Source organism: Meriones unguiculatus, chromosome 3 (genome assembly GCF_030254825.1).
Source record: "Meriones unguiculatus strain TT.TT164.6M chromosome 3, Bangor_MerUng_6.1, whole genome shotgun sequence".
NCBI lineage: Eukaryota > Metazoa > Chordata > Mammalia > Rodentia > Muridae > Meriones > Meriones unguiculatus.
The window spans coordinates 99,203,451-99,228,384 of NC_083351.1; the positions used below are offsets into that span (position 1 = coordinate 99,203,451).

The 24,934-nt window shown below is 43.6% G+C and overlaps 2 protein-coding genes across 2 annotated transcripts in view; one reads left to right on the forward strand and one right to left on the reverse strand.

Moving 5' to 3' along the window:
• The first annotated feature begins 176 nt into the window (after positions 1-176).
• On the forward strand, positions 177-12,198 carry Cct5 (chaperonin containing TCP1 subunit 5). The gene is made up of 11 exons (XM_021651756.2): positions 177-393; positions 3,571-3,631; positions 4,649-4,813; positions 6,179-6,377; positions 7,846-8,038; positions 8,116-8,265; positions 8,755-8,874; positions 9,499-9,684; positions 9,778-9,915; positions 10,111-10,291; positions 11,959-12,198. Exons 1-11 carry the CDS (start codon positions 289-291, stop codon positions 12,084-12,086), a joined length of 1,626 nt encoding a protein of 541 aa, XP_021507431.1. The 5' UTR covers positions 177-288; the 3' UTR covers positions 12,087-12,198.
• Positions 12,199-12,852: 654 nt separating this feature from the next.
• Positions 12,853-24,934, reverse strand: part of Cmbl (carboxymethylenebutenolidase homolog) — a 50,037-nt gene continuing 37,955 nt past the window's right edge. Inside the window, exons 4-8 of the mRNA XM_021651755.2 lie at positions 20,946-21,178; positions 18,292-18,399; positions 16,920-17,062; positions 14,461-14,552; positions 12,853-13,433 (exon numbers count right to left, since the gene is read on the reverse strand). Of these exons, the coding sequence (XP_021507430.1) occupies positions 13,254-13,433; positions 14,461-14,552; positions 16,920-17,062; positions 18,292-18,399; positions 20,946-21,160 (738 nt within the window). The 5' untranslated portion in view covers positions 21,161-21,178 and the 3' untranslated portion in view covers positions 12,853-13,253. The remainder of the gene's footprint in view (positions 13,434-14,460; positions 14,553-16,919; positions 17,063-18,291; positions 18,400-20,945; positions 21,179-24,934) is intronic.

Consider the following 24,934-nt stretch of genomic DNA (forward strand, 5'->3'; position numbering starts at 1 on the left):
AGTGACTGAATTAGATATCGTGATAACATTTGGGTTATAGACGTTGTCTTCTAAGTTTAGAATGCCCCCTAGGTTCCTGGAGGATAAACGTTCCCACGAGCGGCGAATTCCAGAAGGTACTCTGTGGTGTGAAAAAAGTCACGGTTGGAAAGTTAAAAAAAAAAAAAAAAACCCGCTGTCTGCACTGCGCATGCGCGAGACTTCGCGTTCTCTCGTGAGAAGGTGTTGTCGCTATTCCGGAGTCGTCCCAGCCGGCTATTGAGAAGCGCTGGTTTTCGTTCGTCCACCATGGCGTCCGTAGGGACCCTCGCCTTCGATGAGTATGGGCGCCCCTTCCTTATTATCAAAGACCAAGATCGCAAGTCCCGTCTTATGGGGCTTGAGGCCCTCAAGGTAACGGCCCGGAACGCGAGGCAGCGGGATGAAGGGAGGCGGCCGAAGCGCGCCTGCGCCGGCGTGGGAGCAGTGTGGCCATGTGCTGGCCCAAAAGGTCGGAGTCTCCGGTTCCGGGGAGCCCCTCTGGCCTCAGTGTGCACAGCCACTCTCTGGGTGCGAGAGAGGGTGTAGAGGCCTTAGCCTAAAGGTGTTAAGAGGGCCGTCTGGCGCTTCGGAGCTGGGTGGGGTCGCATCTCTCGGGTCCCCTGTGGGCCTTCCAAACGAAAGGTATAGTCGTTCGCCAGTGCAGTTGTAAATTGCTTGACCCTTAGACACGCTACCACACATAAAGGAAGAAAATTAGTGAGAAGCGTGAAAAACGTGCACAGAACAGGCCGTGTGCTACCCGAATAGCTACTAGTCGGAAGGTTGACAAATAACAGTGGAGGGAACTCTTTCAACTTTTTATAGAAGGAACTGCGATACACACACCACAAACACAGATTTGGAAAGTCCAGAGCGTTGTATTCCGAGGAGACCTTAAGTTCTCGGTCCAGAAAACGGATGGACATTTTTGTAGTGGCAGGAGACAATTTCAGTGAAGCACAGTTGGCTGTAAATTATGATTATTTCACCAAAGTAGGAGCTCTTGAACCTCATCATATGGAAGCAAAGTTATCCTGATAGGAGGCAGAGCCGAATTGTTAAGTAGGAAGGAATTCCTGCAGAAGGAAAGGAATGAAAAAGACCAAGACCCAAATACTAGAATCCTGGTAAGAAAGGAATGCCATTCACAGGTGTTGCTACAAAAAATGCAAAGGGAGTAGGGAGCCCCATCTTAGGTTTTGTGTGTGCCAGTCATACTTCCAGGTTTGAGGTTTCCATGTTGACCCCGATGATAGGGAAGTCTTCTCTGACTCCATTTATACAAGCCTTCTGGACCTGGTTTCTTACTGTGGATTTTTTTGTTATGCCAAGGACTTGACAGGTGTGTTTGACTGACTGAAGAAGTGGACATAGCGATTGACGCATGGTAGATGCTGGGTTCTGTTTCCTTTCTAGGGAGAATTTTTTCAGTTTATATGCATTTATTAAGTTCCACTTCTTTTTCTCACCTCAGGGAACTTAGAGATAAAGTAGTATTCCAGCAGAAAGGAGATTTGCCAGTATAATTAATATTAACAGTTTTGTTGTGTCATCCCTTTGTGCTGACTACATGGTCTGTTGCTTGTGGTCCTCACTCGGGACAGGTACTATTTACAGAATTAGGTACTTAGAGACAGGGTCATAGAGAAATTGCCAGAGATTTCCCAGCTACAGTAGAGAAGGGCCATGACTTCGGGTCACCTTTAACAGAGTCAGAGCTAGTGGGCCAGAGCAGTGAACTCAGCCCGCATTTGGGGCCAGATTGTTTATGGTGGAGGCCTGTTCTGTGTACAGTGTTGAGCTGTTTCTTTGGTTTCTCCTCAGTACATGCTAGTTTAGCCAACCAAAACTAGGTCCAGGTGTCCAGGGCACACAGAGAGACATTTCCCTGTGGAAACACCATCATGAGTACATACTTTAAGTGCATTTTAAGGGTCACCAGAGTTTGCAAAGTCCAAATGTTTTGTCGCTTGCTTTTGGGGGTGATGAGAAGTTACTGAACATGTGTACTTGCACAGCTCTGAAAACACGCAGGATTTCTTTGGTTAGAGATGTTTGTATCCATCTGCACCTTGGGGATGAGAAGATGAGTTGGAGAAAGCATCAGAGTTCATGTTCATCCAGGGAGAACCAGGAGTGCTCTGCAGAAGAAGGTGTTGAGCTTTAGGACTGAGGCACCAAGAGCCATTTTAAACCTTTGGAATTGCTAAAGGACTCATTAGAAAATAAGCTAATTACCAAAAGAAAGTGGAGCGGGCATGGTGTTGGAATTCTGTACGATGGTTTTGACCTGAGTTAAGATTGTGATGACAAGAATAAAAGAACATGGCATTCAGGGAAATGAGAGCCAGATGTGTCTGGGAACAGGGAACAGCACTTTCAGGCTTGTGCCTTGGATACTTTAATAACGTAAATGTGAATTCTGTGTGGGATGTCTGGTCATTGGGAAGATAGTTGTAATCTGCACCTCTGAGCTAAAAGAATGTCAGGTAAGTTAATGAACCAGAGCAGATGTTACAGTGAGGCAGTGGGTTGCATTCCTAAAGTAGGATCAAGATCTCAAGCTCACTAGGATAGTGTTAAGTGTTGGCTGCTCTGGGTCAGCCCCCTTGAATATTGAGGTTCCTCTGTGTAGGGGCATGTAATTGACCCTTGATCTTATAGAACTTCTGGCAGACTGCAGGAACTAAGATGACAAAGCATCATAGACAGATGTAAATAAAAAGAGGCATATATGATAGGCATGGTAGTACACACTTTTAATTTGAGCTCTCAGGGAGGCAGAGGCAGGCAGATCACTATGAGGATATCTTCATCAAATCTTTACTGAGAATAGATCATAAAGAACCTTACTTTTAAGCAATATTTGTTATACATGGAACTTTGCTATTAAAGGCAAAAGGCAGATTTGCATAATAATGAGATGTGGGGGTGTTCTTTTTTTTAAGATTTATTTATTTTATGTGTATGTATAAGTAGCTTCTTGTATGTATGTGCATTCTGGTGCCAGTGGAGGCTGGAAGAGGGTGTATAAGATCCCCTGGAACTGAAGTACAAGCAAGCCATCAGGATTTGCATGGAAACTGCACCTGGGTCTTCTGCAAAAGCAGCAAATGCTCTTAACCACTGAGTCATCTCATGTGCATTCTAGGCAGTCACTGTCAGTGAGCTGCATTTCTGACTCTTACTCAGTATCTCTCCAGCTAAGTTTCGTCTGTCATTGTTACTATGATCTCAGACAGGTGCAAGATTAATTTTGGAGCAGTTTAAAACAGCTGGTTCCATGCCCAGTAGGGTTGCTGTTACTAAATTCTTAGCCATCATTTTCCTTTTGAAAATAGTGTTTGCTAAAAATGTTAGCAAAGGTGACTCTTCTGTGTGTGGGTTAATGCAGTATTTCTCTACAGTAAGTGTTGGTGAAAACCGAAGGTGTTATGTGTTTATAGTTGGACTTTTGTGTTCTCAGAGTTTAATAATGGTGACAGCCTATTCGCCTTCTAATTGTTGAAAGACATGTAACTGGATATTTGCTTTTTCTGTTTCATTTAGTCTCACATCATGGCTGCAAAAGCTGTAGCAAACACAATGAGAACATCACTGGGACCAAACGGTAAGAGAACCATTGGTATTTTTAATAAAGTTTGAAATCTTAGTACAGTCAATAACTTATTTAAAAATTTGGTAGGTGGTCCTCCACTCAGTGCAGCCAAGAGGCTGTGTCCAGGCTCCTTCCAGTTACAGTGTGCTCACAGTGTTATAGTAAATTAGAAGAGTGTGGGGCTATATGTCATTATTATCCCCAAGATTATCACGGCACTATTATTTAACCCACTATCGCAAATAAGACATAGACACCTGTTGAATTTATAATTGCCTTATTTACCTTGGGCCTGGCAGATATTTCACTTACACTGTCTCAGTATCTTCACCATCCCATCTCCCAGCCCTCATCCAATGCCATATGCCTTAATCCTGTTCATCTGGTCTACCTTCCATTCATAATCCCACGGTATTGCTGTTAATCTTCATCTGGGCATGAAAGGTCACACCATTATTGGAGTCCTTCCTTCTGGCCACATGGTTTTTTTCTCCAGTCTAACCATCCTGCCATCCTCCTCCTTCCTCTCCCCGTTTCCATCTCTCCTGACTCTTGTGATTTTTCTGTCTTCAAAAGCCCAGCAACCTTAGCAAAACTCATTTTGCCCTGCCCCGGTATAGGTCATTTAATAAACCAAACAAGAAAAATATTTTAGGCAAGTTTACACAAACAAGGCTGGGTGTATCCAGTACAAGGCAGTAACCAGATTCAGTAATTAACATTAGACCAACCTCCAACATCACAGCTTTAGCTAGAGGCTTTTCCTCACATCATTTCATTAGCACCTGTGTGTGTCTTGAGTTACTACTGTATATAATGATCTGTTTGTGGTAGTTGATCACATTTCTCTTAATGTGGAGACACTAAGATACTTAGTGTGGAGTTTGGTGAATATTTCACATGTATTGAATTATTTGTTGCTAATGAATTTCATGGTGTGAGCTGGTAAGGTGCTCTAACCCTGTAGTATTTTTCAGTGCTGGGTACATTTTATTTTGCCCAACTGCCTTCTGAACTCTTGTCTTTTAGGGTTGGATAAGATGATGGTTGATAAGGATGGCGATGTGACTGTAACAAATGATGGTGCTACTATTTTAAGTATGATGGATGTTGATCATCAGATTGCTAAGCTGATGGTTGAACTGTCCAAATCCCAGGATGATGAAATTGGAGATGGAACCACAGGAGTTGTTGGTAAGAAAAGAAACAGCCTTTCTAACTTAACAGGTTGTTTAAAAGTGTCACAAGAGCTAATGTTTCTGCACCAAGTCATGAAGACAATGGGACAGACTAAAGTTGGGGACACATAGCACAAGTGGGTGAGCCTTTGAAAAGTGAGTGTTGGGAAAGAACAGGTGGCAGGCAGTTGTAATGTGTGTTTTTGACTGATTTGTTTTTTTAAGCTACAAAGCTAACATGTTGTGGGGGGGCATATTTTGGATTATGGATTGCATTGTATTTCTGACACTACAATTTGGACATGCGCTGATTGTCATACCAAAATATGGAAATGGGGGGGGTGACATGCCCTGGTTCCCCTCCAATTCAAAGAGTTAACTAGAAAATATGTATGTATCTAAAGAGGAAACATGGAGTATCATGTCTCTTTTACCATTCTTAACATTTTTCCCCCTGAAATTTGAAATCTTGAACTATCCAGAGTTTGAGGGCTGGCAAGTAGTTCAGACAGTCAGTAAAGTCACTTGCCTGCAAAGCCTAAGAACCTGAGTTTGATCCTGGTGATTCATCCTTCTCCTCCACACCTATGTGTGCTTGTGCATATATTTTAAAAGTGTAATTTTTAATTGCTTTACAAATGAAAGGAAATGAAGATACATTAATATATGAAGGGTTACCTTTGCTGCAGCTAAATTAAAACCATTCATGCAATTGGCATATCCCTTGTATGCCATATCCCTGGCATATCCCTGGTATGGGGATGTGGGGCTGCTTTGGATTATTTACAGCAGCTGACTGATTTGTCTCGTACCGTAGCAGAGGAGTGCTTTTGCCAGTGGCTGATAGTTTCTGTGATTGTGTGACTTCGGAATTCTGGGAACTTTTCAAAATGCTGGAGCCCCATTTTTGCAAGGGGGGGAGGGTGGAAGGAGGATACGGTTTCTCAGTATCTGTGGTCTAAGGATAGGAAAAGAAGAACCTACAAAGTAGCAAAGAGCAGCATTGGCCTACATCTTTCTATTTCTGTTATTTATTGTGGGAGGGTCGAAGATCAGAAGATAGCTTTGGGGAGGCAGTTTCACTGTTGTGTGGATTCCAGGGCTGTAGTACCTTAAACCACTGGTCCATCACTCTGCCAGCTGCCCCTCCCCCCACCCATCTCACTTTTTTTATTTTCTAAGTCATCTTTAAGGGGCAACAGCCTATTAGGCCATGACTGTGATCAAAACTAAGAGAAAGGGTCCTCTTCCCTTTCAGAAATAGTCCTGGCTTCTAAGATTACATCCAGCCCAATTTTAGAATGTTCTTATTTTCAGGGTAGCATATAAGGCTATTCTAAAATGTGTATCTTAAACTGATGGTCTGCTGTGTTGCTTGCAGTCCTAGCTGGTGCCTTGTTGGAAGAAGCTGAGCAGCTGCTGGACCGAGGCATCCACCCAATCAGAATTGCTGACGGCTACGAACAGGCTGCCCGGATTGCTATAGAGCACCTGGACAGCATCAGCGATAGTGTGCTTGTTGACAAGCATGAGCCTGAACCCCTGATTCAAACTGCAAAAACCACGCTGGGCTCCAAAGTGTACGTGTCCTATCAGTAGAGCACTGTGGTTTGCAAGCCTCCCCTTTGGAGGCTAAAAAGCAGCAGTGTGATTTTCTGAAGTTTCTATTGGTTTTGCTTCTTTTCCTGTGTTTTAGTTGGAGGCAGGATTTGCCACTTAGGTTATTAAATCGCCCCAACTCTAAGATTCTAACATTTCTTCCTATCACCTCATCACTAGGAAGTCATTCTGAGGGAGCATTTGTATTTGTATTCAGTAAGCAAATGTACTAGTCTAAAGTTCTAATGTAGTTAGCAGGATGGTCTTAACATTGACCTTGTTGTGTTAACATTGCTGTCAACATTTCCTAATGTCTGCTCTTGCCTCTGAAGACTAGCGACCTCAGCCAATACATGTTCCTCTCTTTGGTGGCAGAAACTTCTAGGCTGCTGCCATAATGTGGTATTAAAACCCAGCAAAAACATTGCTAAACATAAACTCCTTTTAGTTGCACATAGTAACATTTTTATTACGACATTTCATAAGTGCTTCCTCTTACTTCTCTCCTATTTGTCCCTCTCCTACTTGATACTACTCTATTTAATGAGTGCTCTACCGGCAGGTACACCTGCATACCAGAAGAGGGAATCAGATCTCACTGTAGATGGTTGTGCGCTGCCATGTGGGTGTCTGGGACTTGAACACCATTCCTCTGGAAGAGCAGCCAGTGCTCTTAACCTCTGAGCCATCTCTCCAACCCCCAACTCTTTCAAGTTTTTTCAATGGAAGTATTCCACATATGATAGGAATTGGGCTAGCTGTCATTTCCTTTTTGACGTTTCCTTTTCCCCTTATTACTCTGCTTACATTTATTTGGTTTTTGCAAGTATAACTTGTGGAGGTCTGTTCTCCTATCATGTGGGTCTGGGAATCAAATTCAGGTCACCAGGATAAGGGAGCAATTGCTTTTACCCATTGAGCCATCTCATAGCCTTCTAATCTTTTGTTAAATTGCTTAGTTGTGTGAGTGGTACTTAAGTGTGTGAGCTGTAAAATATTTAAACGTATCTATTTGGTAGTTCTAGCAGAAAAGGGATGGTCTCGACATAAAGGGAAAGACAGTGAGTCTGAGCTGTGAAGCACCTGAGGACTGTTCAATGAGTGTCTGAGAAGACACAGGGAAGCTGAACAGTTGTAGTAAACACATTCAAAACAGAGACCATGCAGCTAAAATGTGATTAGAACAGGTAACTGAAGATCCTGCTTTAAGTTGGACCTGGCCTCCACGAGGGGACTCCTGAGTTGTTTAGGGGAAATTAGCATACACTTGGGTTTCAAAACTTTCCCAGCTCAGATTTATTCTGTTATGCCTAGGCCATTACTATCCCTGTTCTGGTTTTGAACTTGGTAGTTTCACTGGTCTTCCTAGAAGTGCTGTTGAGTTGCATGGTGGTGGTAGTTTGGTTGCTGTGGCTATGTATTAATGTAAAACTTGTGTGTTTTCATCAGGGTTAACAGCTGTCACCGACAAATGGCTGAAATTGCTGTGAATGCCGTCCTCACAGTGGCAGATATGGAGCGGAGAGATGTTGACTTTGAGCTCATCAAAGTGGAAGGCAAAGTGGGTGGGAGGCTGGAGGACACCAAACTTATAAAGGGTGTGATTGTGGATAAGGACTTCAGTCACCCACAGATGCCGAAAGTAAGTGAGTACTCTTGCACTTTTTTACTGCTATTAACTCAAACCCTTCGCTTAGAGTGTTTTTCCTTTCCCTGTAGAAAGTGGAAAATGCTAAGATTGCAATCCTCACATGTCCATTTGAGCCACCTAAACCAAAGACAAAGCACAAGCTGGACGTGACCTCTGTGGAGGACTACAAAGCCCTGCAAAAATACGAAAAGGAGAAATTTGAAGAGATGATTGAACAGGTGAGTCATGTGCTGCTCCCTGAACCAACACCACAGGTTACTAAATTCCAGGCACTAACTGAATTAGCATCTGGGGATTTGTCACATGGCCATAAATGACATGCAGTATTGCCTAGGTTCAGTTTCAGTCATAAAAAACGCACAGTAAGAAAAAAAAAGGTTATCCAGGCTCAGTGATTTTGTCCTGGACTGTGAATTGTTTGGCATCTCAGCTGTGCCTTTCATGACAGCTCTCGGGCTCCTGTGGAACAAACGAGCTGTGAATTGACAGGAATTGAAGCATTGTTTGAAAAGAAGGGTGGTTCCCATTGTCACAGTTTCAGTATTGAATGGAGTGGACAGTGGTGCATACTGTTCCTTCTCCGGGTGCCTTTTGCCCTTTCAGTGCACAGGCTTCATAAACAGCTGTGCATCTCCCCTTCAGATCAGTCAGGAAGGAACAAGCATCTACTTGTTACTGAGAGAGTTTTGTGGTATTTCTTTCCCCAGATTAAAAAAACTGGTGCTAACCTAGCTATTTGCCAGTGGGGCTTTGATGATGAAGCCAATCATTTACTTCTTCAGAACGGCCTGCCTGCAGTTCGCTGGGTAGGAGGACCTGAGATTGAGGTAGGAGGCCTGCATTCAGAGCCCTTGCCTGGGTGTGGGTTGATCCTGCAATAAATGCTTGTATTCAGTGTCACTTTGACAGCACTTGACTGAAGCAACCACAACACACCAAACAGCAATAGCTCAAAGGAAGAGGAACTGTAGAAGAACATTCTAGAATCATCTTGGCTTGTATGATAGTGCATTGTATTTCTGGTGTTGCATAGTCAGCTCTCTGGGCTTCCCTGTTGGCTTTCAGAGGCAGGAAAGCCTGGTCCCAAGCCCCTCTGTGGCAGCATAATAGCAATAGCCCACCTAAGCATTTGTCTGGACAAACCTTGCTTCCCTTTTTCTTCTGCAGCCTGCTGTGTTGGTGGGGACATGTGAGCTGGATTCACACACAGGGCCACCCAGACAGTAGGAGACTGACTGGGTTGAAAGTTGACAGTGATAGAGCTGGGTAGCACCAGCCACGTCCTAAGGTGCCAACTACTCAGAGCCCATTGGCTTAACCAGACATTTTGCAGGAAACTTTGCCTTTCTGGTAAACAGAATGGTTCTAGGTTAGATGTAGTTCATTTATGATCCCATTTTGGAATTCACTGGCATTGACCACATCTGTTTGTCCTCTCTGCATCATGATAGCTGATCGCCATTGCAACAGGAGGACGTATTGTCCCAAGGTTCTCGGAGCTCACCTCTGAGAAGCTGGGCTTTGCTGGTGTGGTGCGGGAAATCTCATTTGGCACTACAAAAGACAAAATGCTGGTCATTGAGCAGTGTAAGAATTCTAGAGCTGTGACCATTTTCATCAGAGGAGGAAACAAGATGGTAAGACTTCCATACTTGAGCTGGGGAGATGGCCCAGTGGGTCCCAGCACTTGCTCTGCCAGTGTGAGGGACTGAGATAAGACCTTTTCCCAGATCATTGAAGAAGCAAAACGATCCCTCCATGATGCCCTGTGTGTCATCCGGAACCTCATCCGAGACAACCGTGTTGTGTATGGAGGAGGGGCAGCCGAAATATCCTGTGCCCTGGCAGTCAGTCAAGAGGCAGATAAGGTAACGGGCAGAGCAGCATTGAGAATTGCTGGGTCTGAGATCTCAGGTGTGCTTATGTCCTCCCCACTGTCAGTCTGTAGATAAAGTAATCGTGGTGTATTAAGCTTGCCCTAAGTGAGTTTTTCAGTGTATGCTTATGAATGGCTGTTGGGTTGGTTCTTGCCAAGTGTACTCACTGTCTCTGTGCCCTTCTAGTGCCCAACTTTGGAACAATATGCCATGAGAGCTTTTGCAGACGCCTTGGAGGTCATCCCCATGGCCCTTGCAGAAAACAGTGGCATGAATCCCATCCAGACCATGACTGAAGTTAGAGCCAAACAAGTGAAGGAGTCCAACCCTGCTCTGGGGATCGACTGTTTGCACAAGGGCACCAACGGTGAGTTGCTTGTTAGGGCTCTGAATGGAACAGGCTTCCAGTGGCTTGGAAGGTGATGTACTCTTGCTGTGCATAGTAGTACTGCATGCTACAAGACTGTTCTGTGTGAGCTCTTGAATGCACTTGGTACGGTTGCATCCTGGGTTTTAGTGTCTGAGTTAATTGCTACAGGACAACTCATTTTCACCACAGTACAAATGTCTGATTCCATACAAAGTAATTTCCCTTCACAGCTTGCCACCTGGCTGTTCCATGGCTGTGGAGTATTTGGGAAACTTTTAACTCTGTAGCAAACTTGGCAGTTCAGATTGAAAAAGGGTCAGACATTTAGCTTGTTGAAACTTTGCTATGTTTCTCTACTGATAGGCCAACCATACCCACATTCCTATAGTGAATTCAACCACAGAACTTAACAGTTTATAAAAGCTTTCTGACAATAGTGACTCCAGCATCCAATGTTTAGTCTATAATAGCATCCAAAACAAAACAGCAACGCTTAGTGATTTGTGTTGCTGTTCTGACAGGAAGTGTTTGCTGATCACCGTTGAAGAGAAATGCATTTCACTGCTGTCTCTCTGGGTGCTTTGAGATGTCATGTCTCTGGTTAGCTTCCTTGTAGTCAAGAGCCCTGACAATTCTACTACCATGTTCCCACTTATGCATGTCTTCAGTGCTTAGGAAATGCATCTGAAAATGACGTAGGGCAAATTATATCCAGTTGGCTGCTTCAGCTTTGGGTTTTTTTTGTTTAGGGTTTTATTTGTTAAGATTTATTTATGTGTACGAATGGTTTGCCTGCATGCATTGAAGTGTAGTGTGTTTGTCTTTTACCCTTGGAGGCCTGAAGAGGGCACTGGATCCCCTGGACCTGGATTTAACTGGGTGGGTGTAAGCTTCCATGTAGGTGCTAGGAATACAGGTCCTCTATAAGAACACTGGGTACTCTTAATCACTGAGCCATTTCCAGCCCCTCTTTTATATATGTTATTTTCTTTTCTATTTTATCTTTATTTATTTATTTAGATGAAAAGATACTTATCTATTACTTTTCATATTTTTTATACTTTATTCATTTTGTATCCCTCCATAAGCCCCTCCCTCCTCCCCTCCCCCTTCTTCATGCATGCTCCTATATGTTATTTTTTTACTTCGTTGTTTGACACTTTGATAGATAAATGGTGTCTTCTGAATACTCTTGCTCCCATACCCTATTTCTGCCCTGTCAGTCTGTCTCCCACGTTCCTGTCTTTTGTTCTGTTTGGTATACTACTTGGTTTAACCAAGATTGTATGACCGCAGGTTTATAAAACTGTCTGAGGAAGCCTGGTGGGCTCAACCGTGTGTACAGGTAAAGACCAAGATCACCCAGAGTCCACCAGGGACAAGTAGTTTAACACAGAGAGGTAGGGGCCCATGAGGCACTCTCTACCCATGACTGACTAATAGCAAAGTCTTGAACTATTTTTGTTTTGAAATGGAACTTCATTGTTGCCCAGACTGACCTTGAACCCCTCAGCTCCACCTCAGCCTCACCAGTAACTGGGAGCACAGATGCATATGACAGCCACTACATTTCCCAAGCTTTGTTGTGACTATATAAGTTGAAGCTGCCTGTTGATAGTACATTTGTATCTTTTGGATCACTGATTGCTGTGTTTGTTTTTCAGATATGCAGTATCAGCATGTCATAGAAACCTTGATTGGCAAAAAGCAGCAGATCTCTCTTGCCACACAGATGGTTAGAATGATTCTGAAGATTGATGACATCCGTAAGCCTGGAGAATCTGAAGAATAAACTGTTCATCTACCACTGTGACTAAATAAAGGGTGTGTCACGCTGCATCTGAATCTGGTAGTCCTGTCACAGCCTGTAGATGCTGGAATAAAAGCAGCTATTTGGTAACTTATTTGGTTTTACTTATTTAGAGCATGGTGGAGCTTCTCCAGCTTCTGTCATTGGATATCTTTTAAGCATCCTCCATCTGCAGAGTTACTGTGTAACAAGGCAAAAGCCACTACAGAACTCTTTAGCAGCTCAGATGTCCTGTTGGGTTTTATTTCACAGCTGAGAGGACTGAGCTACCCCTATGAGAAAGCAGAGGCAGGGCAGTCCTGACTATAGAGGTCCATGATTGTATTTCTGGGTTGCACCAGCACTTGCAGGGCTGATGAAACCAGTGCTGGAGGCTGAATCCTCTTGTTCCCCCTGACTTGCTGGCCAGTTAGCTCAGGTGCCAGTCGAAACTGGCTTGGGCAGCCTGTGCCTCCAGCATATATGCTTAGAGGGGAGTTGAGGCATAGGTACCTTTTTGGCTAAGGTGCATGGTTTGAGCCTGTGATGTCAGAGCCAGCCCATGCACGCTGGCAATTTCCAGTCTCGGTAGATCCAGTGAAAAGCAGAACATGGCTGATTAAATCTGGAACCTCGTTCCTTGCCACCACCAAGTCCAGTAACCATGAGTCCTCAGACCCACTTTGTGGAAAGATTTTCTCAAGTTAGATCTGACCTTCACGTGTAGCACTTGCAGGCACTCGTGTTTGTTTAAAAGTGAAGCTACAGATTCACAAATTTAAAACATCATTTATTAGGTTGAATAATTGGATCTAGAAACTAAGTTTCAACACTGCTCACCAGAGTCACCAGAGCCCATAAACTACTTACTTAACAACTTACTTAACAACTCATGATCCTCCTGGCTTTGTATATGAATTGCCTTAACAGTGTTCACTACCAGTATAAGGCCATATCTGAGAGTCTAGCTGGTCCCTGGATGACCCCAGATTTGCCTAATAATGAACAGTTATGCTATCATCTGAGTTCTGTAAGTATTGAGCATTTATTTAGTTTCTATTATATTTATGTTTCAGAAGAATTTTAGGATTCCTATATTTTACATAAAGAGATCATGGTTAATTATTTCCAGGCAAATTTTGATAACAGCTGTTTTATGCTTAAGTGGTGTTAAATGTACTTGTTCAGCCACTCAATGAGATTCCTCCGAGCCTCCTCAATGTAGGGCTTGTCAGCAGGGGAGCAGTCTTCTCTCTTCCGATGCACAAAGCCATGAGTTTGCCCAGAAAAGGTTTTTACTTGGTAATTAACTTTGCAGTGTTCTTTCAATTTCTGGGTCAGCACAGAAACCTAGTATACCAAAAAAATTATTAAAATGTGAGGATCACATAAATTTTAACCCTCTAATAGCATCTTCCCTTCCTTTTGTTTGGTTTTTTATTGTTTTGAGACAAGGTCTCCATGTTGCCGGCTTCCAGCTCTGCTTCCCATATGCTGGGCTTACACGCATCACCATGCCCAGCTAGAGTCTTCTGTTTATGCAGTACATGTTCATAGGAGCCAACATCATGCTTTGCGTAGTGTTCAGGCTCCACAGCTACTGAATTAACAGTGCCTAGCTGCTGTTAGGAGTTGCAGACCAGCATAATGATGTCATGCCAGTTATAGAAGCTCCTGCATTTACCCTGGGGCGGAGACCCAACAAATCCACTGTGAGTTAAAATACTGTAGGTCAGAGGCGAACTGGGCACATTTTTAATCCCAGCAGTCAGGTCTCTGAGGCCATCGTGGTCTACATAATTAGACCTTTGTCTGAAAAGAAATGTTCAGTGGTGGGGCACATGTGTGAAGCCTGCTGAATTCAATCTCTAACATGAGGCAAGGTGGTGATTTGGTATAGCTGTCCTACTGGCCATCCTAGCTTAGCACAGCACATTGAGACCACCACTGTTTCCCTAATGACTGGGCTGATGAGAGATACCTTTTGCCCCAACTATCGACACTATGAGACAATATACATGGGTGGCTAGGCCAAAGAAACGGTCTCAGATTCAAAGTTGGTCTATGTGTTACTCTTGTACATAGTAAAACTGAAAGAAACCAAATGATCTTGAGGACCTTTTTAACTTAGACTTTTTCCTAATCCACTTCCTGGGTTTATATGTCCATCTCAGACTATGGTAACTGGTGGGTTACCATGGAGACCATTCCGATATCATTCTAAACAGAAACAGATCCATGCTGGGCTTAAGTTCCATTCTTAGTAAATTTTTATCATTGGAAACAGTCAAAAGTGATAAATTAGTTCTTTGAAACTTTCTCCAAAAAATGTCATGATAAGCTATTTAGATATGCAAATGAAAAGCTGCCCACTCACCTGTTCAAGTGGAATCACAGCATCATTTTCTGCAAAAATGAACAAGGTTGGGTTCTTCAAATTATAAACATCTTTAGAATCTCTGATGATGCCTGAAAAGAGATAAGGGAGATTGACTTCTGCAGAAAGCTGCCTGGATTTGGTGTGGTTATCCAAAGTAAACCATACGGTTAGTCTTTTTCATGTGTGGGGTGAGGGGCATATGCATGTGTTCATGTGCATGTCCTCATGGGATCTTGTGTACGCATGTATGTATGTCAGGAGTCACTCCATCTTATTTTTGCCAGTTTCTCACAACCTAGAGCTCAGATTTGTCTAGGCTGGCAGTGAACCATCTCAAGAGGAAGTGTCTTTCAGACAGCTCTGTCCTCACACACCAAGGGACAAAAGGGACCCCTTCTGTCTCCACCTGCCAAGTACTCGGGTAACAGACATGTGTAACCCTCCCCAGCAGATTTGTAATGCTGGGGATCTGAACTCAGGTCTTTATAGATAGGGCCAACATGTCACTGCCTTAACCATTTCCCCAGCCCTCAGTTTGTTTTATTTTTAGCACTTCCATAGCAGCCTGACCTGTGAGATTCTGTAGAAGTTCAACTGGTTTAAACAAATCTTTTCTACTCTGCACCTTGTTCATTAGGAACCAGTCCAATAAACTTGACTGTGGCTGCTTATTGTGTCTGAGACACATCAGGTCATGAGTTTCAAACCACTCTAAAGTTTCTACAAAGTTGTTCAATAAACTAGATAGTTGTATTCCTAAGAACAACATCCACTGGACCAGGTTGCTTTTCAAACAAGACCCCAAGGATACAATGTCTGCTCTGCAAGTTTATTGTGTAACATTGAGGATTCATCCTGGTCTCTGCACTCTAAAGGTTAATCAATGTAAAGTATTGCTCTGCCAGGCCCAGGACAACCCACAGGTGTGTTTGCTTGGGAAAAAGCAAGTCCATGTACTGTTGAAAGAAAGGGCTAGTGAGATGGCTCACTTGCCACACAAGCCTAGGGATCTGAGTTTGATCCCACAACCCACATAAAGTTGTTCTTTGGCTTTAAAACACAGGCATTGTTGTGTGCAGGACCACACATGCACATCATCATGATTTTAAAAGATGAGAGGAAAGACAACTTTTTCCCTGCTTCCTGCCAGTGTGATAGCAAAGCTAAGTAAGGCACAGCATCTCTACTCCCTGATAGTCCTCTCCAGAAGGCAGGAAGCCCCAGGAAGGATGGTAGTGCTCCCTGCCCAACTCTTACATTGGACATTCAGCCCAATTCCTGCCACTCAGGTGCTACATAGCAGCAGCCAACAGGTGGCGCCAAAAAGTCATGTACCCAAGAGTACCTTTAAATTCACCATAGACACCTTGGCCTTAACAGTCGGCTGGCCTCATACTAGTGATTCACTGCATTTGTTTTGTTGTGAGATTAGCACTTGCTATGTAGCTTGTACTGGCCAGACAATTTCAGTCCTGTGTTAGCCTCCCAGGTACTGGGTTACCAGTATGTGTGCCATGCCTCCACTTGGTTTTCTTTTATGTAAGGAAATAGTGTTTTTTTCCTTAGTATCAATAGGAGATGAACTGCTATGTCAAGGAGTTCAAGCCCCAGATAAGAACAGCTTTTGCATATGTAACTTTGAAATATATTTATTTTTGACATATTTCAATCTAGGTGCCTTTAAATTCTATATTCAGTTTACTGTTTCTGTCAACAGAGAAAGGGTTTTTATCTCATGGTTAAAATAACTTTGTTTTCTTTTGGTTAAAATATAAAAGTTGAGGCTGAAGAGATGACTCAGCAGGTATGAGTACTAGTTACTCTGAGAACCCAGATTCTGTTCCCCGCATCCACATGGTGGCTCAGAACCATAACTATAAAGGGGATCTGACAACCTTCTGGCCTCTGTAGGCACCAGGCACACATATGTGCACATACATGTAGGCAACATACCCATACAAACTTTTTAAAATCTATAAACTAAAACAAACAAAATGTTAAAGCTGCTGTTTGTACTTTAAAATGTACTTTGCTTTTTCTTTAGTGTGTGTGTGCCACATGTGAATTTGCTGGTGCACAGGTATACATGTGGGGGTCAGAAGACAACCTTGGATATGTTCCTGGGGAGCCTTTCCACCTAGATTTTTGGGACAAGAATTTAGAACTTAGAAGTAGGCTAGGCAAAGTGCCCAATAAGCCAAGCCAAAATATATATATATATATCACCCGTCTCTGCCTCTCTTAACATGGATTCCAGGGAACAAATTCAGGATCTCATGCTTGCAAGACCAAAAATCTACCGATGGAGCCATCTCTTCAGCTCTATTTTCAGAGTCTAAAAACCATGCTAAGCTTGTCTGTCTCACACATTCAGGTTTTGTATTGCAGCATGTGGGAGAGGCCTGTCACTCAGCCATCCTCCTGCATTAGCTGACTAAGATGCATTGGGCACTTACCATAGACAGACACCCCTGCCCTGACTTCTGGGTATGTCATCATCACCTGGTGCACAACAATGCCCCCCCAGCAGAAGCCTACAATGCCAATCTTCTGGGCATGGCACTGTTGTTTCAGATACCTCAAGACAGCATCGACCTCTCTAAAAGAGAAAGAAAAGGCATTGGCAACAGCTGATTTGTGACCTTTCAAGGTTGCTGGTAACTGGAATGTCTCAGTGGATAGTACTTGAAGTTTTTTATTTGTTCAATGGTGGGAAACAGAATTCCTAGAAGGAAGCTGTGACTGCAAGGCTGACTCCGTGCTTACAATCCAGCGGCTGGAGAGTCTGAAATGCTGCAGGTCAAGAGTCTGATTATGATTTATCTTGAGCTGCCTTTAGCCCACTAATGCGCCATTCCTTGCCCATCTCTCTGTTGGCTCTAACTCCTATAATTAGCAGACAAGGCTGAACCTAACATCCTGATAAACAGATTAAAAAAAAACTTTACAATGTATCAACTCATCAAAACCCTATTTGCCACCAAACAGAGAGCTAAGAATGCTATCAGATAGCACCTAGGTCCCATAGCTGAGATTTCTGTGCTATGTTGTAACCAATTAATGTTTCCACCAGTGTATTCAAAAAATGTCTTGATTTACAATCTATCTTTGTCCTGTTACTATAAAAACTTCCTAACACTGCTTCCATGGTGGAGTGGAATTTGGGGTAAGCTAAGTCTCTGTGGCTCATACCTGGCCAATCAGAGAAGAGCAATATCCTGGTCAGAATGATGGGTTTCCAGGGTGGACTGCAGAGCCCATGAGGACGAGGTGGGTGATGCTGCTCTCCAGGTTGCTGGGAGAGAGGCTATGGAAAAATTGGCTGTCTCTGAGGTGAGAGCTTTCCTGAGGATAAAGCCAGCACATAGGAAATGAGGCTGAGCAGCGATGAAGAATGAGAGCTGGAGATATTTTAAAGCTGTGAGCTAATTCCTACTTAAACCCCAAACTACTTTCTTTGGGTCTATAAACCAATAGCTCTTTTAACTGCTGATCCCTTTGGAATAGATAGTCTATCACTTGCAAACAAGCACCTAGGTGGACACAGGACTTTGAACTCATAATTTCTCAGGGAGGCAAGCAGCTACGCCTGCTGGGGCAGTGTAGCAAAGAGTGCATGTCAGCCTCCATCCTCAGCTCATACAGTGTGTTGGAGCAAAACTTTTCCATCATGCTGTCAGATGGACTTTGTCTAGGGCCAAGTGAAGCCTCACACAAAGAGGGAGGAAGGGAAGGAGAGAGGAAAGAAATCTGTGGTTTTGAAGCTCAGCTCACCTATCCCCTCCTTGTGCTACATCAAATATAAAACCAAGCCTGTTAATAACTTACCGATTGATTTTTCTGGCATTTCTTGATTTCAACCACTCAGGGAAAGTGGACCAGTCACCAGATGGGTCCCATGGCTCTTGCCCCACAAAGAAGTCTGGGACAATAGTTCTGTAAAAACATGGGTGTGAATCAACCTTTGAGTTGCCTGGACTCAATGTTTGTCCTGTTTTATTAAACGCCTTGTTAGGTTGCCAACTCAAGGCAGAGGAAAGGAAGCGCCTGGGCCATGGAGCCACCCTTGATTGCAGCAGAGGTCCCCTGGAGCGGGGCCAGATTGCCTCAGATCCTACAACTGCCAAGTACATGCACAGCTTCTAGCAGCTTCGGTGTGACCATGCTCCAGCAAGTGAGAAGGCCATCAGCAGGGACACTTCTCTAGAGCTATTCCAGTGCAGGAAGAGGGAAACGTGGGCCCATGGGCGGAGGGGTTGGTACCCTCAAAGGTTCTTCCTGCCTCCATGGAGTTAGTTGTTCCCCCGAGGCCAGCCCAGGACTTTCCTAGCCTTGAACACTGGCTTTGGTGAAAGGGCACCCACAAGGAATATGAGGACACATTTAGTCACTGTGAACAAGCAATTTTCCCCAGCCTCTGCACAGGCTGCCAGTTTCCTGCCCACAGAGTAAAGTCCACAGCAGGTTCTAGAACAGGCCACAGAAAGAATAAACAAGTGAAGACTAATACCTGACTGAGGTTGTCCTCTGACCTCTAAATGCTCACCATGGTGAGCATGAACCCGCAGTTATACACATGTATATACATCATTGCACACACACACACAAATCATATAAAGGATCAAATGATAGATTACCCAGCTACAGGCAACTCGTAGTTTGGAAATCATGGACTAATCCTAGTACTTGGGATGACAGAGGCAGGATTGCACATTGGAGTCCATGCCAGTCTCCTAGAAGCCAACTCAGGAGGAATGGCACCAAGGCCATGATCTCCCAAAGTAAAGAGTTACCTGTAGCTGCGACTCAGAGGACCAATCCCTCTGCTGCACAGGTGGGGAGAGCACCAAGGCCCAGGCCAAAAAGTTCAGGTCCACCTCTCAGTTCCACCCTGTACTGTACTGAGAGCTTGACAAGTAACTGACACCCCCCCCCCCCCCTTTTTGGTTTTGAAATTTCTAGACAGGGTTTTTTTGTTTTGTTTTGTTTTTATAGCCTTGGCTGTCCTGGACTTGTTTTGTAAACCAGGCTGTCCTCAAACTCACAGAGATCCACCTGCCTCTGCCTCTTGAGTGCTGGGATTACTAGTGTACACCACCATGCCTGACATAACTGACCACTTTATCCCTCACATTTATCTTAAGATTTATTTATTTTTATGAGTATGCGTGTTTGTCTGCATGTATTATGTAGACTATGTACAAGCCTGGTACCTGTGGAAGCCAGAAGAAGGTGTCAGATCCCCTGTAACTAGTTACAGATGGTTGTAGGCTGCCATGTGTGTTCTTTGAAACCAAACCTGGATATTCTGCCAAGTCATCAAATCCTTTTAACCACTGAGCCATCTCTCCAGCCCTGGACTCACATTCTTGACCAGACAGACAGACAGACAGAAGTATGCACTGCCCAGCCTCAGATTGTTTGAAGTTCAGTAAAATGAGTGCTGTGAATAAGACAGCCTTGTTATCTCTCTGTTCATATTATATATTCTCATTGTAATCAAGGACTCACCTAAGACAAGAGGGATAAGTCCCATTCAAGCAGCTGCTTAGAATTCACCCAGAGCAGCTAAGAACCTCTGTCTTCTTTCCCAATCTGCAACATGAGGACAGTAACATCCATCCCTCCCAGGGCTTTGGGACCATATTGGCTATTATAGGTTTATTTATAGGCTTCCCTTGGGTAATTGTCCAGTCTCCTCAAGGCCACCGTCATTTTACCCCTTGAAAGGTTTGCATCACATCTCAGTGCAGGAAAGAAGACAGGCTCACCCTGGACTTCCATCTTTCTTTGGACTGTGAAGTCGAGTTCACAGATAATAAGCCACTTCACCTGTGCAAAGGACACTGCTAGTCCAATGAACTGACTAGGATGTCACTGTGCAGAATTTGGAATGCTGTGGGTCCAGGACCCAATCCTGTCTTTATCCTTCACTACCACTCTGCACTTGACACCCCTGTGACCATCAGCTAAATTCTTTTGGACAGTACTAACAGAGCAGTATCGCCCACCAACACAGGAGCTGGGAAGGTCGTCAGATATAATGTCACACCTACAGCAGACAGTGTTGCTGGCACTCACCTACCTGAGTCACCCTCCAAGCAGACCTGTGAAAGCCACCCTTAGGCTGAGAAGCTTCAAGGTCAACAGGTGAATCCAATGAGTGTGCACAGGTATGCTGGCCTGTGCCTGATTGGGACCCTTCATGGGGAGAGAACCCTCTGTCCAGCATGTCTGTAGGGCCAGGTACCCCTGGGGACCTGTGCCTGGAAATCTTATTGGGAATAGTTGGCTCCACAAGGTCGGTGTTAAATTTTAAAAGACAGTTCCCACTTCCCACCACTGATCACTGAGATAAACAAATAGCTAATGTAAATGAGACTATAACTCAGGATGTGTGGGGGTTTTATCTTTCTGAAGGAAACAAAATGGAGCACAGAAATTCACATGAATTTAAGCAAAGAACAGAACTTCATACGTACGTGTATCCGTTTCCAGCGATCATGTCAGCCATATACCTGGTGTTGGGCAGCTGCCAGCCAAATATATCCTGGACGACAATCACGGCTTTGCCTGCATCCACAGGGGACCGGGTGACATATGCCTTGATGTGCTCAACCTGAACTTCCTGGCCCATGCCACCATACTCCAGCCTGTGACCAATGTCACATGGGCAAGGGTTAGCTTCATTAGCCATCAGGGTCTTGACGTCAGGCTACAGGAGGAATAAAATATTCATTACATGCTGAGTGGTACAGATCTAAAGATAATCTATACTTTAAAAAACTATCAGCAGGATTATTGGGAAAAAATCTAACTCCACCTATGACATTTATTCTGAAATAATTCAGTGGTGTGATAGCTAGTCTTGACTGTGATTGTGATGATTGGATTAAGAGACACCTAGGGGTTTAGTGAACTTGTCATTTCCAGAGACAATTAGATCATGGACAATAGACAATTAGGACCTGTTCAATCGGTTAGTCCCTTGACAGTTTTGTATCAGGAATATACAAACAGTGCTTTCATGAAGCATTGGTAAGGACAGTGTTTTCAAACACATGTAAACAAACTTCCCATATGTTAATTTTGGTATAAATCTCAACAAATACTTTATATAAATGTTATAAGTGTAATAAAAAATCAAACTGGAAACGTAGGTCAGTTGCTAGAACACTCATCTAGTATGCCCGGAACTAGATCCCTAGCACTTCATAAACCAGGTGTGGCATACCTGTAAAACCAATGAAGTCAGGCAAGCATAAGGAATAGTTTAGCAACTCAGGACTCCACTTGGGTTGAGCTGTGCACACACTTCCCTTCTGATAACCTACCTAGCAGACGAGAAAGCTTACGTGCATATACTTTGCACACGTATCCTCTCTGGACAATGTGACCATTACCACCGAGGATTCCCACTGGCCTCAAAACTATATGCACAACCCCTCAGAACAATGGAATAAGTTTCTCCTCTTCTTAACAGTTATCAAACTTAGATTCTAGTCAATCATGCCCCAGCTGTGTTACAGTAGGAGGGGATGTTCTGGTTCCAACTGGTTTGGGAGCATTTGCAATAAAGCAAACTGTATCCTCTAAGTGAAGTTTTAGAAAGAATCCTGTTTGCCATCTTGTGCTTAGTCATAATTGAGCATACATGAGATTAAAATTGGGTGCATTATGGGAAGGGACATACACAATAAATAAAGGACTACATTACTAAATAGAGAGCCACTAAAACAACAACAACCCCCCCCAAAAAAAAAAAAACAAAACAAAACAAAAAAAAGGCATAGTTCCACATGTCTTCAATCCCTGCACCTGGGAGGCAGATGCAAGGAAGTTCTCTGCAAGTTTGAGAACAGGCCTAGTCTACGTAGTTCCAGAACAGCCAGAGCTACATAGTAAGATTCTGCCTCGAAAACAAAACAAAACACAAAATGGAAAACCACCCAAATCATCCCCCTATTAACCAAATGTTCCCTCTTTTCAAATCACAAAAAGAATGCTCGAGCCATGATCAGAGCCCTTCAGTCCTTTTTTGAGCCCTATGCCCTGGTTTCACTCTTGGACCTGTTCTATTGCTTTGTTTTAAATAAGATTCCCTTGATACTTGGAAATTGTGTGAACCTTTATTTCAGTTCCTTGAATAAGAGACAGAGAGCCTGAAAAAAGACAGACCCTGACCACAGTTACTCTGGTTAGTAATTCAACATCATTTGGAAGATAGAGGCAGGTGAATGAGAAGTTTAAGGTTATTCTCAGCTACACAGGAAATTTGAGGACAGCTTGGACTATGTGAGAGAGACCCTGTCTAAAAACTAACTAGCTAAATATGATAAGATCAGAATAAACTTAAAAGTTTTGTAAATCAATTAAAATGGCAACAGTTTATTTAAAAGGTTTATTTTAAAGTTTATTTTATTTAAATAAAATAAAACAGTTTATTTTAAAGTCAGTACACTGGACTACAGGGAACTCTTCAGTCTACACTGTGTGTGTTCAGGAGGACAGAGTGAAAATGAGCTCAGCCTCAGGAAACCAGGGAGAACATAGCTGATCTTGGTGAGTCCACCAAGGCTGCTGTAGCAAAATACAATGGTTCAAAAGCAACTGCATGGTCCTCAAGACTTTGGGAAGGAGAAGCCCATGATCAAAGTGACAATGGCTGTGCTGTCTGCAGCAGGCACTCTCTCTGACCCACCTCTTCATAGCACTATCTTCAGGATTCCTTTTCTGTGTAATTGCTTTGGAAGTACATGTACATTCAGATCTAACAAATCCTTCAAAGAGACAAACGATAGAAGAAACTAACGACATTAAATTGTGACTCTTTGAACAGTTCTAAACCAGTCTTATATACAGCCAAGTTGTGACAGAGAGATAGAGAGAAAGAGACAAACAGACATACAGAAAAATCAATAAGCACAGGCATAAAGTATGCAGGTGCAGAGGGGATCAGTGGATGAGGAAGACAAAAATTATTTTTAAAAATAACTTTAAAAGGTGTTCAACACCTGCAGAATGTTACTCATTGTTGTCTTCCGGCCTCTCCATAAATGTATACACATGTGCACAGGTATCCCATACATTTGTACACCCACAAACAGATACATACATGCACAAAGAAATAAAGTAAAACATAAACCATCTGAAATTAGTGAGGAAATTCCATGGAACCAAGGGGTAAAAAATACAGGAGGGAGCTGGACGTGGTGCACACCTTTAATCCCAGCACTCAGGCGACAGAGGCAGGTGGACCTCCAGGCCGGCATGGTCTACAGAGTGACCATGTTCCAGGACAACTAGGGCTGTTACACAGAGTGTTACACAGAGAAACACTATCTTGGGAAAACAAAACAAAACAATAACAACACCGGAGAGGATTGTGTCCCCAGGCTGACTGTGGAGGCCAGAGTTGCTTCATTTGTGCATAGCACTGAGAGGACTAAGAACCAGATGGGGAGAACTAAAGCCAGGAGGGAGCTGTCCTCACTCCCCAGGCCTTGCTTTTCCAGCAGGGTCCTGGAGATGGGCACAGGTGTCAGGTGGTCAGAAAGGCACAGCAGGGCTGTTAGGTCTGTTAGGTCATCCCAGAGACCATCAAGTCAGGGTCAATCCATGTGGGAAGGACATACTGACCAAGGAAGGAGCAACAGAAGCCACACAGAGCAGCCCAGCTGAGAAAACAAGTCACATGGAGCCCCTCCCAGAATAGCAGAGATCGTAGCCCAACACTCAAAGTCCAAGTGGAAGATGTAGCATTAGCCTGTTCCATGCACATGCAAGGGGAGAGAGGAGACAGCTTTCCTTTAACATTGGACTATGATGGGATTTCTTAAATGAAACTCCAAAATCATAACATCAAGGGAAACATTAGTAAATTTTAACTTACTTTAACCAACCATTAAGGAAAGAAAAAAAAAAAAAAAGTCAGTGCTGGAGAGATAGCTCTGCAGTTAAAAACATTTACTGTTCTTGCAGAGGACCAGCGTTCAGTTCCCAACACTCACATTAGGTGACCTGCAACTCCAGTTCCAGAGGATCTGAAGCCCTCTGATCTTTGGTACACCAATATGCATGCAGTCACACACACACACACACACACACACACACACACACACACACACAGATATAATGAATAATTCTTTAAAGAAAAAAACAAAAACAAGCCAGGGGGTGGTGGCACACACATTTTATCCCAGAGGCAGGTGGATCTCTATGAGTCTGAGGCCAGCCTGGTCTACAAAGCAAATTCCAGGACAGCCAAGGCTACACAGAGAAACAAAACAGAACCAAAACAAAACTGAGGGGGGTGGAGAAAACTACAGAAAATAGAGTGGCTATGTAAAGATGTGGAGGACTGCTCTTCTAATTGGTGAAGGAGAGGTGCTATGTTGCAGAGTCCTATCTTTCACGGACAAATGACATCTATACAGATGAAGTGACCAGATATTTGGGACTTGTTAGCCAC